This window comes from Entelurus aequoreus, linkage group LG18, assembly GCF_033978785.1.
Source record: "Entelurus aequoreus isolate RoL-2023_Sb linkage group LG18, RoL_Eaeq_v1.1, whole genome shotgun sequence".
Classification (NCBI taxonomy): Eukaryota; Metazoa; Chordata; class Actinopteri; order Syngnathiformes; family Syngnathidae; genus Entelurus; species Entelurus aequoreus.
Window position 1 is genome coordinate 22,260,164 of NC_084748.1, and position 17,519 is coordinate 22,277,682.

Consider the following 17,519-nt stretch of genomic DNA (forward strand, 5'->3'; position numbering starts at 1 on the left):
CATTTCTGTGATGAAAAATGTTCCAACAATTATATGAGGGCAGTTTTAGTGAAATAATATTTACCGGGCACAGTTCATAAACAATACATCCTGAAGGAGTTTACAAAAGGTGAGCTAAGAAAAATAAGGACAAGATATATTACATACCCAATTATTCCCTAAATTAAATAAATAACATTTAATATTATTAATGGAATATACCCTTCAAATGTTTTTGTAAGCTTAAATTTAACATGGAGGTTGATGGCTGTTGTATCTGTTTGTGGAATGTGAGACTGTACATTTGTTTGAGGAGGAGATCAGAGATTGGCTGAGAAACAAGGGTTTGGAGATATCCCCATTCTCTATAGAATAGATTAAATTTGGTATTTCTGTAAACGACTGTAACATATACATATTTGTCAACATTATTATGCTCCGGGCAAACATTTTCCTACATAAATGTCGATTTATGAAAGTAAGGCCTACATTTTCTAATTGGCTTAATGGGTTACAATTATCAATCAAATCTTGGAGAATGTTTAAGAGTACAAAAGCTTTTAAATGTATGTAAACATTTAAAGTCATTTAGGTAGCCCTTTTTGGGTTTTTTTTTCATATTTTTTATTATTATTATTATTTAATACTGTATCTGTATTTGTTTTTGTTGTATTTCATTGACATGTTTCGCTGATGTTGAAAGTGCCTTGACTTTTGTGTGCATTATAAATGTATGTTTGTTGTTCAATATTTTTTTTTATTTTTTTTAAATAAAAATTTAAAACATATACTTCTTTGCCGCACAAACTACGTGCAAGTGACATTGTGTTTTTATTTATTTTAAAGTATATCATGTCCTCTGCGTAACACAAAACCGTATTCAAAAACAAATACTCTATTTTTTTAAATTTTGTCCCAAAATACTCGCCGTAGTCAAAATGTCGGCGGGGCGATTGATGACGGAACCAAGATGAAATTCGTTTGCTTCACAAAATTAAGTACAAGTTATTTATTTGTATATATATTGTAGTTGTGTTTCATGGCTTGGAGTAATGTCTTCTTAGGCATAGGGAGCAAAAGTCACTGTAAATGTTGGTCATCGAAACCTCGCTGCCAGGCGAACGAGAGACTTAGCAGTCGATGCTAAATTATGCTGCATTGATATAATTAAGCCACCCAGGACAAAAAAAGAGCTGACAAGTGTAAAGGGTCAGTCGTTTCATCACTTTTGAGAACTGCAAAGGGGATCATGGCCGACCCACTCGTAACCTTCCAGTCGCAGCTTTCCGGTGTGATGGAGACGGTATTCAAAGCCGCCATGTATGAGATCACCAGGCTTGTGCAGGACAGTTTCGTGGAGGAGGTCGCACGGTGCAGGGAGCAGGTCGAGCGCCTAAAGAGGAGACTAAAGTGGTCGGAGAGCAAACGCAAAGAGCCACAGGGCGACAGAGGACTGAAATGTGCAGACTTCAGTGCACTGCAAGTGCCCAACAAAGAGAAGCCAAAAGTGATGCAGATAGGTAATACATACCCTCATTACCTTATATTTTGTGTTTCTTGTTCATAATTATAACAATAATGAGATAGGCTCCAGCACCTCCCGCGACCCCAAAAGGGACAAGCGGTAGAAAATGGATAGATGGATAATTAGCTTTTATGGGCAGAACGTTGGAAACAGGGGTTAGTGCATGTGCCTCACAATATGAAGGTCGTGAGTTCAATCCCGGGCTCGGGATCTTTCTGTGTTTAGTTTGCATGTTCTCCACGTGACTGCGTGGGTTCCCTCCGGGTACTCCGGCTTCCTCCCACCTCCAAAAACATGCACCTGGGGATAGGTTGATTGGCAACACTATATTGGCCCTAGTGTGTGAATGTGTGTGTGAATGTTGTCTGTCTATCTGTGTTGGCCCTGCGATGAGGTGGCGACTTGTTCAGGGTGTACCCCGCCTTCCGCCCGAATGCAGCTGAGATAGGCTCCAGCACACCCCGTGGCCCCAAAAAGGAACAAGCGGTAGAAAATGGATGGATGGATGGATGGATGGAAAATTTGCTTTATCGTCTCCAAGGAGACAATAAACATTTTACATCCATCCATACATACATACATACATACATACATACATACATACATACATACATACATACATACATACATACATACATACATACAATTCATCCGACAATACAGTGACAACACTGAACAGTGTGCAGGTATATCAGTTTATTATGAGATCACACATTACACTTCCCCCGTATTGCACTATCCCAATATTGCACTCCTTAATATTGCATCAGGTTATTACAGTCGTTTTCTGTTGTTAAGTGCTTTGATTGCCAGTGGGACAAAAGAAAATCTATACCTGTTGAGCTTGTATGTTGCTGTTCTCTACCGTTTACCATTTGGCATCAACACAATTTCACTGTGAAGTATGTGGTGTGGGTCATGGGTGATTTTAAGACCCTGTTTCCTCACAGTCTTGTCAAATATTTCTTGAAGGGAACAAGAGGGCTACATGCCAATTATTTTACCAGCCCTCTTGATAAGGTTTTGAAGTTGGGTTATGAGTTTGACAGACAGATTTCCAAACCATGTGGAGATGCCATAACGGATGACAGATTCAACGTTTGCCTTATAAAACAACATCATGATATTACTTGCCACACCGTGGACCCTGAGCCTCCTTAGAAAGTGCAGGCACTGGTTAATACGGGAGCAAACAGAGTCAACTTGGTTGGCCCAAGTTAACTGGGAATCAAAACAAATACCATAGTACTTATAGGAGGACACCTGCTCCATTCTCTCCCCATGAATAATGATCGGGCTGTGATCCCCCACAGATTTGGGATCAAAAACCATCTCCTTTGTTTTTTTTACATTTTAAAATCAGATCTTTCTCCTCACACCACTTCACAGCCCCTTCTGTCTCTTGTTTGTATGAGTTGATGTTGGAGGATAGTTTAGGCTTTGTTAATCGTTTGGGCTTTGTCTAAAGTGAACATTAAATCAGAACTGTACAGATAAACACATGTTCTATAGTATATCCATCCATCCATCCATTTTCTACCACTTGTCCCATTCGGAGTCGCGGGGGATGCCGGAGCCTATCTCAGCTGCATCAGGGCGGAAGGCGGGGTACACCCTATCCTAATAGTCCAATGTGTGGCTAATAAAGTGTAATAAAACAATCAATTATAGATCCCAACTACTTATACTCTCTTCTTCTGTAGAAAAAAACCTTAAACAAGAGAGTGAACTGCAAGAAGATATGCAAAGCCAAGAAGATGCTGCTGGACATCCTTCTCGTATGGAAGAGGAGGTCTGTGTCGATATGAAAGTGTCACAGGTATTTGCTGTATAAATCCTGGGAACTGTGTCTAATTGGGATGTTTTTTTATTTTATGTATTTATTTGAATTAGGACAATGCATATTCATCAACATAGACCAACAATGTAAATATGCCGCAGTTAGCACAACAGCTCATATTAATCCGTTGTCCTAAGGCAGGTTAATACATTCAACGGGTCATGATACAAAAGAATACATAAATCACAAGGCATTACACATTGCAAACATATCATAAGCACAGACCATGGACAAAAAAATAAAACAAACAAAAAAACAAGTTAATAATCTAATTGTGCGTTCATGTCTGATTAGTTTTCAACCACTGTTTCAGAGCAGTTTTAAATGTTAAATAGGTGTCACAGTTTCTGACATGGGCTGTCAGCCTGTTCCATGACTGTATGCCTCTGATAGACCCCACCATTTGGCCAGATTTAGTCCTGCGCCTTTATACGTTGCAGTCCCCTCTGGTCACTGCTCTGGTGTTTACTTGACTGCAATTTTTTTATTAATACAATCTATTAAAGGCCTACTGAAATTATTTTTTTTTATTTAAACGGGAATAGCAGATCCATTCTATGTGTCATACTTGATCATTTCGCGATATTGCCATATTTTTGCTGAAAGGATTTAGTAGAGAAAATCGACGATAAAGTTCGCAACTTTTGCTTGCTGATAACAAAAACCTTGCCTGTACCGGAAGTAGCGTGACGTCACAGAAGCTAGGATTCCTCACAATTCCCCGTTGTTTACAATGGAGCGAGAGAGATTCGGACCGAGAAAGTGATGATTACCCCATTAATTTGAGCGAGGATGAAAGATTCGTAGATGAGGAACGTTACAGTGAATGACTTGAGAGGCAGCGATGGACGTATCTTTTTTCGCTCTGACCGTAACTTAGGTACAAGCTGGCTCATTGGAATCCACACTCTCCTTTTTCTATTGTAGGTCACAGATTTGTATTTTAAACCACCTCGGATACTATATCCTCTTGAAAATGAGAGTCGAGAACGCGAAATGGACATTCAGTGCCTTTTATCTCCACGACAATACATCGGCGAAATGCTTTAGCTACGAGCTAACGTGATAGCATCTTGCTTCAACTGCATATAGAAACAAAAGAAATAAACCCCTGACTGGAAGGATAGATAGAAAATCAACAATACTATTAAACCGTGGACATGTAAATACACGGTTAATGCTTTCCAGGCTGGCGAAGGTTAACAATGCTGTGCTAACGACGCCATTGAAGCTAACTTAGCAACCGGACTGCACAGAGCTATGCTAAAAACATTAGCTCTCCACCTACGTCAGCCAGCCCTCATTTGCTCATCAACACGCGTGCTCACCTGCGTTCCAGCGATCGGCAGAAGGACGAAGGACTTCACCCGATGCGTTTGGCGGCCCGAAGACGTAGGAAGTCAAGGTGAGGTCGGCGGCTAGCGCGGCTAGCGCTCCAACAAAGTCCTCCTGGTTGTGTTGCTGTAGTCCGCTGCTAATACACTGATCCCACCTACAACTGTCTTCTTTGCAGCCTTCATTGTTCATTAAAAAAATTGCAAAAGATGTCCAGAATACTGTGGAATTATGAAATGAAAACAGAGCTTTTTGTATAGGATTCTACGGGGTACCATAACTTCCGTTACTCGGACTTCGTCACGCGCATACGTCATCATACCGCAATGTTTCAGCCGGATATATCCCGGGAAGTTTTAAATGTCACTTTATAAGTTAACCCGGCCGTATTGGCATGTGTTGCAATGTTAAGATTTCATCATTGATATATAAACTATCAGACTGCGTGGTCGGTAGTAGTGGCTTTCAGTAGGCCTTTAAGGGAGGGGAAGCAAGTTTATTTAGAACTCTAGAGATGAGGCAAGTACCCATCAATATCTGATAATTATCTAAATCCAAAATATTATACTTAGTTAAAATGTTACAATAATGATACTTTAGGGTCTTTTTGTCAATATTTTTTTAGTGTTCTCTTGATGAGAGACTTTAGTGGCTTCAGGATATTCTCTGAGGTATGAGATGTGCCGATGGATCGGCCACAGATCAGTGTCAGAGACTTGTTGTGATAAAGTAGCTTATCGCCATTCCTGATTAATGCATTTCATTGCCGATCACAAACATCAATCCATTCTGGCTGACGCTGTTTTTTATTTTTAGTTCCCCGGCTGACATGCGTCTAGCAGCTAATTATGTATCTCCATAGAAAGTTTGGACCCACTCCTCTATGCTAATAATTATCACCTCCATTACAGCAAATAAACTGCATTTCTCAGTATCTCAAAGGGGAATTGAACTTTGTTCGGAATTTTGCCTATTATTCACTATCTCTATGTGAGACATTTGTTTATCTATTTTATGCAATATAATTTGTAATATACGGCAACTACGAGGTGGATAATAAAATGGGAGTAATCTATTCTCCCATAAAGCCCTCTAAAAACCTCCAACAATACTCAATTTACATCTCGTGACCGGAATATTGACCAAATTTAACGCTGAAGAACTACTTTTAGCAGTGCCGTGATCTCAGAAGTAACAAGCTAATGCAGCTGTTGACATACATTACTGAGCCGGTGAGCTCCCGCATCGCCTGTGAGTTGGTTAAAGGTCATTTTAGGTTATAAATCAGAATTAGTAGAAGATTGTGGCCATAAACCGAGAAGTTGGTCAACTTTGACACTCAGCTTAGACCCGAAGATGGCGAGAAGAGACAAAAAGACACTTGTGTTTGTTTTACCTGCGTGAGGACTATGATTCATTCTTAATCTAAATGGAAGTTATGAATAACCTATCAATCGGCATCCCAGTGAGAGCAGACATTGTACAGTAAGTGATTGTTTTATTATGTTTGAAGTTTGTATTTCTTGTTGATCACTTAGTAATAGTGCTCTTTGCTAGATCTGCTTATCACTCTGCTTCTAAAACTCGCAGATAATCCCCCTAATATTCAGGTTGAAAAATATAAGGTTCTTGATCATCATTTGTCCCGAAGTAGTCGTCCTTGTATATCATAAAGTCTGCCATGATTAGTAGTTGTTGAAGGAAATAAGCGAAGGTTGCAATGTGTCTGTAAAATTAATGCACTGCAATTGATGGCTTTATGGGCGCAATAGATGCAATGACGTAATGACTCCCATTACCTTTATTGTTAGCTGACTTTTGCTAGTGTTTATTTACGATATAGAATGCATAAAAAAAGAAAAAAACAATGTGTTATTGTTTCACATAAGGATTGTGATTAATAGGCAAAATTCCCCCCCAACAAGTGTAGTTCCTCTTTACAAGGGTCATGCCATTTCTGCTTTTTATACCTTTAAAATACTTCTGTGTGGTCTACAAAACATGCAATTGGTGGTTCCTTGGTCAAAATGTTGCATAGAGTTTGTTTTACAGACCATCTTCAAGCCGTCTCTTCAGGATGCGCCGTTTTTTTAGTGGTCTTTGTGTCTCCACTTCAACTGCGTTTTCACCCCGTCAGTCATGTTGTAGTTTTTAGCACTTCCATATGGAGTCTACTGAAAGATGTAAGTTAGAACTATACACTACTTTTTATTTGAAATGGCAACAACCGTGGATGCATGTGCATTTAAGAGCCAGTCTGCCCCACAACAAGAAGATAGAAAAAAAAGGAGGAACTTATTGACTACAACGCCGGACTATAATCACGGACTCGCGCAAAGATCTTCGGGTAAATCTCTACCACATATGGAGATATCCGCTGTTGCACAGTTAGGAAAACGTCACAAATTAGGCAAACTCCAAAAGACTCGTTTGGAGAAGTATGAAGGAAGGCAAGACTTTTTTATAAATATCTCTGCCAAGCCTCCATGGTTTAATTTTAATTTTACGGGACTTTTACAGATCTCAAACACACAAAAACAGGTTCCATTAGGTAAGAAAAGTTGGTTTTAGATAAAAGGCCCCCTTTAAGTATCATTATCACATATCATTATCACTGGAAGACAAGGCTGAACATGTTACACACACACAGAGGAAGAGAATAACAAAGTCGTTTACATATTGTGTTGATATTTTTAAACTGTCAATTAGGTATGAGCAATATGGCCTCAAATCTATATTGCAATATTTTTTGCAGCCTCCAGCGATAACGATATACATCACAATATGTTATTTATTTAGTGTATAAATTATAAGAGCCACATTTCAAAATGGTTATGAAGGCTCCTAATTTGGCTGCTGACAAATGCGGTAACATATTGCGCAATCTCCTGCGGTATTATTTTCTCGAAACTATTATTAATCTACTTGCTAATTTACTGTTGATATCTGTTTATTTTATGCTGTAACATTGTTCTATCTACACTTCTGTTAAAATGTAGCAAGCACTTATCCTTCTGTTGTGTGGATACTTTACATTAGTTTTGGGAAATACTACAAATTTGGGTATTGTTCCAATATCAAGTAGTTACAGGGGCAATATTGGTCATACCAATGCTGATAATTAAAATGTTCAACATCAATAAATAATAACATTTTTGATCACAGTTATATGTAGAAAAAATTCTGTTAGGCAAGCAAATAGTTTATACCGACGCCAGTGTACCAAGCAAGAAGGTACACGGTAAAGCGGAGCTGCGACTCCTCCACCTCGACCCAATGTAAAACAAACAGGAGTAAAATGAACAATTGGTAACCCCACTTAAAATGCTGCATGAGACACTGCACATGATATAGTCCTGTGAAAATTATTGTTTCTGTGCAAATTTAAAGAAAGTGAACAATGGAAATGACAAATGAGGCATTACATGGAATAGTTTTTATTTATGCTTAATTTAGTTTTTTGTTCAAGCCAGATGAGCTGTGATTTAAAGTTTAATTGCTTTGTAGAACACTGAAATTAAGTCTAAGTACATTGTGTTCTTCATGGTGTTTTTGAAACTGCACCAATTCCAACTAACTTGAAGTGTTTTGTCAAGAGGATTATTTGTACATTTTCAGAATGTGCTTGTTCTATTTTGGGCCAAAGTAAAACAAAGAAAACAATCTGAAGTTGCTGCATTTTTAAGTTTTTATACCATGATTTTAGCCGTCTGGCCCACGTGGGAATACATTTTCCTCCATGCGGCCCCTGAGCTGAAATGAGTTTGACACCCCGGTCCTAGAAGATATTTTGATATGCATACAAGCGCATGCAAAGCGTGCAGACAGTTATATTTTTTTGTTTGTTTAAATAATGCAGGAACAACAGCTTTCAAGCAACTTTTTATATACAACTCTGCAGTATATATTTGGACCCGCTCGTATCTCTGCTTGTGTTATTGTTTATACTTCCAATTTCGCTCTACCGCAAAGACCACAGGGTATTGTAGTTCTACAAGTACCAATAGACAAGACAACCTTCATAGGCAACGATAACATTTATCATTTTACCTTTTGTCCCTGAGTTTTTACTCAGTCCCTGTTACCTTAACACACCCTGTGAACAATGTAGACTATTCCATAAGGCACATGGTCAACAGGAAGTTGCATCATTCCCATCTTCTGAAAGCCATGAAAACAACAAATGTAGGTTTACTCATTTAAATTTATGCATATTCCATCATAGTTTAACTGTGACTGGGCGTTCCAATCTCCACCCAATCCTGTTACCTCAATTTTTTTTGAGAAGTATATACTTTGTTGAATTACTGTCATGTGCTTCAGTGTATTAGCATAAATGTCTATTTAATGTGTTTGGTCATTCTATGCTAAAAACTCACTCCTGATAGTTTCAGTCCTGTTGCTCAAACGAGTCATCTTCAACTTAGGAACCTTGTACAAAAAATATGACTATACATTTGGACTAGTTTAGTATAAGTATTATCACAGTAAAAGTTGAAAAAAAAAACTTTTTAAGTCTAAATAGTAAATACATAGTTTATTTTTAAAGAGTTAAAACAAGCAATGCACCTATTTGATGGAATGACCCATTTGCTAAAGATTGCTGTATTACTAAGTTTATGTTGTCGCTACTTGTGAAACATTATTTTGTTTTGCTTTTTGGTAGTCTTCAAACGTGCCAAATCTAGACCGGCTGCTGAAGGAGGAAGCCCTTCGCATTACACCCGAAGCTAAAGATTCAGAGGACGTGGATGGTATGTACCTATTTTAAACTCTCCAGGAATCTGCGATGTTGCGTTCACGCCAATCCAACTGAATCCATCCATATCGGCAAATAAATTGGTCCCTGAGTAGGCGCTCAAACTTTTATCAAAGTTTAGATTTTATTCTTCTGAGAATGTCTCCAACTTGTGGATTTTTTATGTGGTGTTTGTTTTTATAATATGGTAATTTGACAATGGGTTTAGGGCAGGGGTCCCCAAACGTTCCGGCCCGCCAGCATCCAAAATCAGGCCCGCAGGAAGTCCCACGTATATAAAAAGCGGAAAGTGCGCTATATATATATATATATATATATACATATGTATATATATATATATATATATATATATATATATATATATATATATATATATATATGTATATATATAGCGCACTTTCCGCGCGCGTGATGATGTCACGTTATTTTTATATATATATATATATATATATATATATATATATATATATATATATATATGTGTATATATATATATATATATATATATATATATATATATATATATATATATATATATATATATATATATATATATATACACAGTCCGGCCCCTGGCCAAATTGTTTTAACCCAATGCGGCCCCCGAGTCAAAAAGTTTGGGGACCCCTGGTTTAGAGGATATGCTTTTATTTTCATCTAATGTATACTTGTAAGTCAGGTTTTGTTACACTGTGTGATAATAAAACATGTGTAACACATCACTATTGGTTTTTGAAACCATGCAAACATGTTGTGCGCTAATAATTGATATTTAGCAGGGGTGTCCAGATCAAATTTTAATATTGTAGTGATAAGAAACAACAAAGTATTGGTTGATATAGGTTTACATCTAAAATCTCCGATGCAAAAAATCCAGCAGCGTGTTTAATAAAGTGTCCTCCAATAAGCACACAGTGTTGGTCTTTTCTTGTATTTTAGTCAAATCGTTTACAAAAGGTAAACATGGTAAGCTGTAGGCTACTAGGACCTAGCAGCTACACAGCATCTAAGCACACAATAGCACAAAAGCTAGACATACTGTACGTAATAAGTGTCCTAATTGAGCAATATTACGGCCTAAAAGAGCACATTTGTCAATACGGACAAGTATCAAATAATTATAGTTGTATAATACTTACACATAAAATATCCAGTAACAAACGTGTCTGCATCATACAATTAACTGCATCTTGAGATTCCATCCATCCATTTTCTACCGCTTGTCCCTTTTGGGGTCGCGGGGGTGCTGTAGCCTATTTCAGCTGCATTCGGGCGGAAGGCGGGGTACACCCTGGACAAGTCGCCACCTCATCACAGGGCCAACACAGATAGACAGACAACATTCACACTCACATTCACACACTAGGGCCAATTTAGTGTTGCCAATCAACCTATCCCCAAGTGCAATCTTTTTTGGAGGTGGGAGGAAGCCGTAGTACCCGGAGGGAACCCACACAGTCACAGGGAGAACATGCAAACTCCACACAGAAAGATCCCGAGCCCGGGATTGAACTCAGGACTACTCAGGACTCAGGACCTTTGAATTGTGAGGCACATGTACCCCCGTACCACCGTGCTGCCTGTCCATCTTGAGATTAACGCAATTAATTATTGTGGACAATAGGTGTCGCCAAAAAACCTAATTAGCACTCCACTTCAACTGAAAGACAACATAAGTCCATTCCAGATGGTTGATTATAAATAGGTTAATGTTTTTCTGACTTACTATTCTCTAGCTGACTAATTTCACGTGATCAAACCTTTTCTAACAATACACACTACATAATAAAACAAGTATGTGTGGCTGTCTTCGACTAAGGATTTTCATTGTCAAACCCGATTTGCTAGGTTTTGCTCATCGTCAACGATCAGTTGAATTTATGGTCAAATAAATTTTATCAAATATGGTCAAGGTATTAACTCGCCTCCCTCTCACAGAGGGGGGAGATTATATTAATACCGGACGATTCCACTTTGAGGTTGTTTGTCGCATCAGAATCACCAAATCTCCGACTATTTGAAGACAGATCTCCTTCAGCTCTACATGTATTTATATTTCGTACTGATATCCTATCGGATCCATGTCAGTATCAAATTGGTATTGTATCAGAAGTGAAAAAAAATCAGGACACCCCTACTATTTACTTTAAAGGCCTACTGAAACCCACTACTACCGACCACACAGTCTGATAGTTTATATATCAATGATGGAATCTTAACATTGCAACACATGCCAATACGGCCGGGTTAACTTATAAAGTGCAATTTTAAATTTCCCGGGAAACTTCCGGCTGAAAACGTCTTGGTATGATGACGTTTGCGCGTGACGTCACTGGTTGAAGCAGACATTTTGGAATAGCATGGTGGCCAGCTTAAGTCGTCTGTTTTCACCACATAATTCCACAGTATTCTGGACATCTGTGTTGCTGAATCTTTTGCAATTTGTTCAATTAACAATGGAGCAAAGAAGAAAGCTGTAGGTGGGATCGGTGTATTAGCGGCTGGCTACAGCAACACAACCAGGAGGACTTTGAGTTGGATAGCAGACACGCTACTGTGAGTACAGCTTTGGCTTCCAAACATTTGATCGCTTGCCCGTACGTGCGTGCCGCTATGTGCATGTCACGTACGTAACTTTGTGGAAATATATGTTTCTTGCCGACTCTGATGGTGGCCGGGGTGTCGTCGAAAGCTACAACGCTGTACGCCGCCGCGCCGCTGTCCTCACCTGTCTGGGTTGACTTCCTCCGTCTCCGGGCCACGACTGCACCGATCATCGTGGTGAAGTCCTTCGTCGCGCCGTCGATCGCTGGAACGCAGGTGAGCACGGGTCGTGATGAGCAGATGAGGGCTGGCGTAGGTGGAGAGCTAATGTTTTTAGCATAGCTCTGTCGAGGTCCCGTAGCTAAGTTAGCTTCAATGGCATCGTTAGCAACAGCATTGCTAGGCTTCGCCAGGCGGTACAGCATTAACCGTGTGGTTACAGGTCCAGGGTTTGGTAGTATTGTTGATCTTCTGTCTATCCTTCCAGTCAGGGGCTTATTTTTTCTGTTTCTATCTGCAGTTAAGCACGATGCTATCACGTTAGCTCCGTAGCTAAAGTGCTTCGCCGATGTATTGTCGTGGAGATAAAAGTCACTGTGAATGTCCATTTCGTGTTCTCAACTCTCATTTTCAAGAGGATATAGTATCCGAGGTGGTTTAAAATACAAATCCGTGATCCACAATAGAAAAAGGAGAGAGTGTGGAATCCAATGAGCCCTTGTACCTAAGTTACAGTCAGAGCGAAAAAAGATATGTCCTGCACTGCACTCTAATCCTTCACTCTCACTTTCCCCATCCACGAATCTTTCATCCTGGCTCAAATTAATGGGGTAATCGTCGCTTTCTCGGTCCGAATCGCTCTCGCTGCTGGTGTAAACAATTTGCAAATGTGAGGAGCCCTTCAACCTGTGACGTCACGCTACTTCCGGTACAGGCAAGGCTTTTTTTATCAGCGACCAAAAGTTGCAAACTTTATCGTCGATGTTCTCTACTAAATCCTTTCAGCAAAAATATGGCAATATCGCGAAATGATCAAGTATGACACATAGAATGGATCTGCTATCCCCGTTTAAATAAGAAAATTTCATTTCAGTAGGCCTTTAATTTGTTGAATTCTGGTACTTTTTCGGGTTGAGGGTACGAAGAACACTTTAGAAATTGATAACAAATTAATACAATTTCAAGCTGAAAAATCGTCTAACCGTTGCAATTTTTGCTGCAACATTTTGAAGAAGCTGCTGTGAAATTAGCCATTTAGGCTGCAACAATCACAAAAATATCAAAATCTTAGAGGGATTGCTATCTCAATTTTAAAAGCCTTACAAAACCAAGCAACCATATTTTATTGCTCCTTCTCTCCTGTTTATCATGATCAGAATCAGAGACGTCAGTTCTGCCCGGGCCAAGTAAACACTCACACATAAACTGGGAAGCAAGCTTTGACCAGACGTTGGACTCTTCTCAAAGTGTCCACTTGGAAACACCTCTGGAGGGCAGGTATATGATGGATGACTTTAGAAAGACTAATTATGGAGACACGAGCATGGATGATGTTGCTAGTTTGGAACTACAAGGATCCTCGCAACCAGGCGCAGACATGACTTATACCAGTCACTATGAAGGGGATAGAGACGCACCGGAGGAGGCTAAGGAACAAACTTTCCAAACAGGTGAACTGATATATGGGGGTGGCTCAAGAGCTGACACAGATTTAAGAGAATTATCTTGTTTGCTGATTAACGAGGACGGTTACATTCAGAACCAGAGCCTCATGCATGCTTCAAGCAGTTCAAGCCAAAGATTGAGCTACCAGGACCAAGGCGACACATCTTTGGTTAGCACAGGAGATCTGTATGGGTCCTCGAAAGCGTTCCCTGCTTGTGATAACGCACATTTTAAAGCAGAGAGAGGAGCGAGGGGCCGTTTTTGTAACCAACGCTCTCTCTCCTTTCCTCACTCTGCTGCCCATAATGCACACAAGCAAACACACGGAGGTAGCGCTCCACCGTGCTCCTGTGAGCACTGCAAAAAAGCAGTCACTCCAGCCTGTAACCTCGACGTCAGCCAGAGGATCCATTCAAGGCAGGAGCTTCACCATTGCAGCCGTTGTGGTAAAAGTTTCTCATTGTTCTCGGACCTGAAGACACACAAGTGTAGCCAGTGCGGCGACAAACGGTACTGCTGCGGCGTGTGCGGGAACAAATTCAGCCGTTTGTGGAATCTGAAGCTGCACCAGAGAATCCACACCCAAGAAAAACCACATCAGTGCACCACATGTCACAAGAGCTTCACGCGAGCCGACATATTAAAGGTGCACCAGCGTACCCACACAGGAGAAAGACCATACTGCTGTACTGTGTGCGGCCTTAGCTTTAAACGCCTGGATCATCTGAGATCACATCAACGCAAACATTTGACACATCTGTAGAGGCGTGAATATCATAATCAAACACTTTTTTGATGCTTGTTATTTCAGCTAAATGATGTCCTTTGGTCACTTCATTTCTTTACTGTTCCTACATTTTTTGGTAATGTTAAAATTATATTTGTTTGAAAATGTAACAGAAGGATTAATAAGTTGTTCTTATGTCTAGGATTCCACTTTATATCAGGCTGTATTAATTAATTAGGAATGTTGTCTCTTATAAGAGAGTCTGTTCTTTTGCCTTGACTCCCTTACAAACATCAGTTTCTTTCGACTCCCAAACAACTCCTCAAATGTTGTTGTTGCTTATTGACTTAATTTATTACCCAAGTTCATGCAATATAATTTTTTTGTGTAAAAATGTAAATCACATGTTTAAGGGTTACAATCTAGTTGTGTGTATTATTTGTACTTTTCAAACTATTTACACTGAAATAAAAATTATAATGACAAAATATGAATGAGTATGTAAAATGTAATGAAAAAGCTGTATCCAGGTAACAGTTTTTGCTCGCGTTTAGCAAATGTTAGCATTCTGAAACAAACAATCTTAAATGTTGTTTCCTGCTGCTCATGTTCTCCATCTTTTCAACATGTGGTCTCCAATTATGTAGCAATATTCTTTCACCCCGTCTCTTTCCCTCCTGTCTGTGTGCCCACGATTGTGTTGTGTGTGTGTGTAACACCCCAACACCTCCACTTCTGCTCAGTGTCAACACAACACCAGACTTCCACTGGATGCGAAACAGCAACATGATGGCGGCGGATTCTTTCCGTTTCCATTCAAGTCAATGTGTCGATATCAACTGTTGCAGAACCACTTGCGCATGGTGACACCATGCCGGTGGCTTATCGCATTACTGCGCTAAATGTACACAGAGATTCTATATTTATTTTATATATTATATATATTTTATACTTTTTTTTCTCCTTTGATGTGCCTGAAAGAGTGGCAGCATATCACAGTAGCTCCTTTGATTTCCTCCATTTTACTTTATTTTTGGTATTATTCTCAACTTTTCTTGCTTTTTTTAATCACTTATCTTTATTTTCCTTGTGGATCAATAAAGTTTGTCTAAGCGTGTATTTGCCATACGGCATAACACAGCGGATCAATTTAGCTAACATTAAATAAATTATCCTGTTTACTTTCAAAATAAAATACTCTTGTGTTCTAGGCAAATCATATTTAACACTTGGAAACATCTTAATGGGCGGAGACTGTCTTGAAGTCAACTTGTCAAAAATAATTTCACATTGTTGACACATGGATAAGACATGCTGATTTTGTAGGTCCAAAATCCAAGAATCATACAGTACTACAGGCTGGACAGCTATTTCGGGGCCTTTGTCAAATACCAGCTGATACGGGGGCCGGGGAAGCAGTGGAGTGGTTGAATGAGAAGTGTTGTTTGTGTGCGTGCACAACGCTTGCCAGGGATGATGTTACTGTTGAGTTGTTGCTTGGTACAAATAATAAAAGTAAACTAGTCGTTCTGCAAGGCAAAACTGTCGTATTTTCCAAGGATCAAGTCAGTGCCATCACAGACGCCCGCCCACCTATGTGTACTGATGGACGGCCAAGCTCAAGACGTTCCGCGGTGTTGCCGTTCAGCAGCCGTTACTTATCCCGAATGGCAAGTTAATTTGTTTCAGCTCCTCTAGAAGGACAGAAAAATATACTTTTGTTTCGATGTACTACAACTCCCCATCACATGATTACGTGCGTATTTGCGTGACCTCATAAAAGTCCACGCTACTTCACTGCACGGCGGAGCAGCATCAATGCGCATCAGAACGGCGGTGGGGATGGGCGAATGGCGGAGATGTTCTGTGATGTCGCCGTTATGCAGCCATTGCGCATCCAGTGGAAATCTGGGGTAAGACTTCGCACTGAGGAAAAAAACACATCAATAGTACTTATGATTTAATGCTCTAACTCAGACCTGGGCAAATTAAGGCCCGGGGGCCGTAGGTGTCCCCTTTAGCTTTTCAATCTGGCCCGCCGGACATTCCCAAATAAAGTTTTTAGATCTTTAAGATGTAAAACTGTAGCTGCCATTATGATGTGCAGTGATGTTTTCAAATTACTGTAAGTCTTGAACTATAAAAAGTATTTCATGGTTGCGATCTGCACTTTTGCATGATATACTAGTTACTATGGTAATCTAAGTCACCACAGCTCAGACGAGGCACCAAGCATTGTGGGTGGGGAGCGTTTACACAGAGGGTTTCCAGTGCGGCCTAGTGATGTATCAGATGTATCAGATTGTAGGTGGGATTTATATTTACCCTTCGCGTTCATATTTCGCTGTTTGTTGCATTTTTGTTGCGTTTCGCTTGATTGTAAAATATCGAGAGGGGGTGTGGCATTAGTTTGTTGTCAATATTCAGTGTTTTATTGGTCATAGTTGATATTGTAAATCCCACATTCTTTATTTTCATGTACATTTTGGGTGTCTCACTCAGTAAAAAAACCTCATAATTCCATTATGTTTTTTAAGGTGATCTGTCATAACGTTTTTAGCTTTCAATCAGACATTGTGAGGTTTTGTATTAGTGTTCCCAAAAATCAATTATACCGGCCCCCAGACACATTTTTTTCTCTAAATTTGGCCCATTGAGTCAAAATAATTGCCCAGGCCTGCTCTAACTCAATAACAACTGAGCATGCATGGTTTTGTGTTACAATTATATTTCAAACCTTTATATCATATGATGAGCTTTTATCTTATCAACACTCCTAGATATACTTTTACAAATAGAGTACAAATGGAAAAATGTTTTATACATTTGACCAACCTTCTATAATTTAAAACCTAGAAACAACTTAATTGCGTGTAACAAATGACAAGTAGGGGATTGTAATATTGTGTAATTTACTAGGTTTATGAAAAGAATCCTAATTTGGAATTTCACCTCTATTTATTTGAAGGATTGGGATTTGGATCGATTTGACTCCACTCAATGGATGTTGAATTTAATCAATCAATCTTTATACTACAGGAAATAGAATTAAATGCATCATAAATCATTTGTCATGTTGAACAAAGGTTTTGTCTTTAATACTAAAACAATTTCAACTCTAAACGTCATCATCGGCGGTCACTCG

General features: G+C 39.3%; 1 protein-coding gene across 2 annotated transcripts; it reads left to right on the top strand.

The window, feature by feature from the left end:
- Positions 1 to 257: 257 nt before the first annotated feature.
- si:ch73-109d9.2 (uncharacterized protein LOC565042 homolog) lies at positions 258 to 15,534 on the top strand. Of its 2 annotated transcripts, none has more exons than XM_062026784.1 (4): positions 258 to 1,499; positions 3,208 to 3,296; positions 9,346 to 9,433; positions 13,359 to 15,534. In XM_062026784.1, exons 1-4 carry the CDS (start codon positions 1,229 to 1,231, stop codon positions 14,408 to 14,410), a joined length of 1,500 nt encoding a protein of 499 aa, XP_061882768.1. In that variant the 5' UTR covers positions 258 to 1,228; the 3' UTR covers positions 14,411 to 15,534. The 2 variants fall into 2 exon arrangements, with proteins under 2 accessions (XP_061882768.1, XP_061882767.1); XM_062026783.1 differs by having other exon boundaries at positions 259 to 1,499; positions 3,208 to 3,323; positions 13,359 to 15,533.
- The last annotated feature ends 1,985 nt before the right edge of the window (positions 15,535 to 17,519 follow it).